The following is a 1,883-nucleotide window of genomic DNA, read 5'->3' on the forward strand; positions in this document are numbered from 1 at the left end:
GTTGAAACTTTGATGAAGACAAACCTATTGTTCCAATATCTCTCACTCTTTAAAATTTGTTCATTTTGGTGTCTCTTGCTTCACATCTGCTGCTAGAAATATTTCTAAAGATGGTGGATTGACATACATATTTAAGTGTATATACTGCTATGTGATTCATAATAATATTATTGGCATACACCTTTACTAGAACAATAGCTTTTTGTTTTACATTAGGACTATAGTCTATCCCATTCCAATTAGGATATTGGTGACCTTAACAGTATCTGCCATGACTTCAATATCACAAGCCTTAAATTTCATAAAAAATAAATGATTAACAACATAACATTTGTGACAGTATTTGCACCAACATAACCCATAGAAAGGTAAGTATTTTAGGTTACCATGTTTATAGTTGGGTGAATACTACTTTCCCCTGCTTATACCATACAAAATAAATAGAGTTTCATGAACACCAGTTAGGATTGCTTAAGCTTGTACTTGGACAAACACTCAAATTATGTATGTTGACTGAAATGTATAAGTATTTTTTAACAGTATGGTACTACAATCAGTTTCTGGAGAGTATCAAATAGCATTGTGAGTAACCTAAAAATTTTGAGAGTATCTATGAGAACTTTTTAGGAATGATGCAATTTGAGGGTGCTCATTCAGTAATTCACACCACCCACATATACAGCTGCATACTGAAGGTAAACATTACAATTATTTGAATTTCCTGCTGTGGGATTTGCGGCCTAAGCATGAGGGCAACCATAATTCTCAACCACCTGGTGTAGGCACCAAACATCTTTCATCTTTACAAAACCAAAAACAGACAGACTCATTTATGAACATCTTAAAGGTGACCTAAGTTGAATATCAGGAATAGGAAGCTACTAGCTTGCAGACAGGAAACCACAGAGTTCAACAAGAAAGCTGTGGACATACACTCTTATGATATAATAAGAAAGAACAGAGCTGAGAACCAGACAAAACAACTGTACAGCTGTAAACTGACTCTGTGTCGATGTGTACTCTGAGCACAGTAGTATATGGCAGTATCTGCAGTTTCCACAGTGATGATATTCAGGAATGCTTGGCTGTTGGAAGTGTCTTTGGAGACTGTGAGCCTGCTCTTCAGAGATGGGTTGTAGCGGTTATCATCATCCCACCAAATGGTTGCCAGCCACTCCAGACCCTTCCCTGAGGGCTGACGCATCCAGCTTACACCTATACCAGAAGTGCTCAGTGAAAACCCAGAGAAAGTGCAAGTAAGTCTGGCGGGCTGGGATGGCTGCACTATCCCAGGGCCAGATTCTTTCAGAGTAATCTGGGACAGAACATCTGTGAAGAAAATAAAGCAGATGATAAGGTTAGAATAGAGTGAGGATACAAAAGTTCATTCCTTAGGAATCCCTGACACTCACATATAGGGGCAACCAGCAGCAGGAATGAAGACATAAGCCTGTCCATGGCTGTACACCTGTGAGTAGCCAGGCTCACCATTGACTTTTTAACCTAAGGTTGGGTGGAGCCAGGAATGATTTGCATTTCCTCATCAAGTGCTCACTCTGATGATATACTTAAGTTTTAGGACTCAAGAGGAACGAATTTGTGACATGAAGCACAGGAGCCCACAAAGGAGCTCACTTCTGATCCCAATAAAGAGTAGCTAAATGAATACCAGAGTCCTCAGAATGAAACACTTCAGATGAATGCTGTATAGTAGGAGCAAGTTTGAGACATACTCTCAGTCTAAAATGAAGTTCCTGATTCTGTTCACTCATCCAGGGATCATTACATTGTGTTTTTCCATAAAGGACACAGGAATCACTCAAAGTGTTGATGTATCATCTCCCTTCATCTCATTCTGTGCCTGATGCCAGAGATTACCACCT

The 1,883-nt window shown here is 39.2% G+C and overlaps 1 gene segment (V, D, J or C); it reads right to left on the reverse strand.

The window, feature by feature from the left end:
* Positions 1-937: 937 nt before the first annotated feature.
* LOC110306641 lies at positions 938-1,458 on the reverse strand. The segment is given in 2 exon segments: positions 938-1,329; positions 1,413-1,458. Coding segments are annotated over 2 exon segments (438 nt in total).
* Positions 1,459-1,883: the final 425 nt, after the last annotated feature.

Source organism: Mus caroli, chromosome 12 (genome assembly GCF_900094665.2).
Source record: "Mus caroli chromosome 12, CAROLI_EIJ_v1.1, whole genome shotgun sequence".
Classification (NCBI taxonomy): domain Eukaryota; kingdom Metazoa; phylum Chordata; class Mammalia; order Rodentia; family Muridae; genus Mus; species Mus caroli.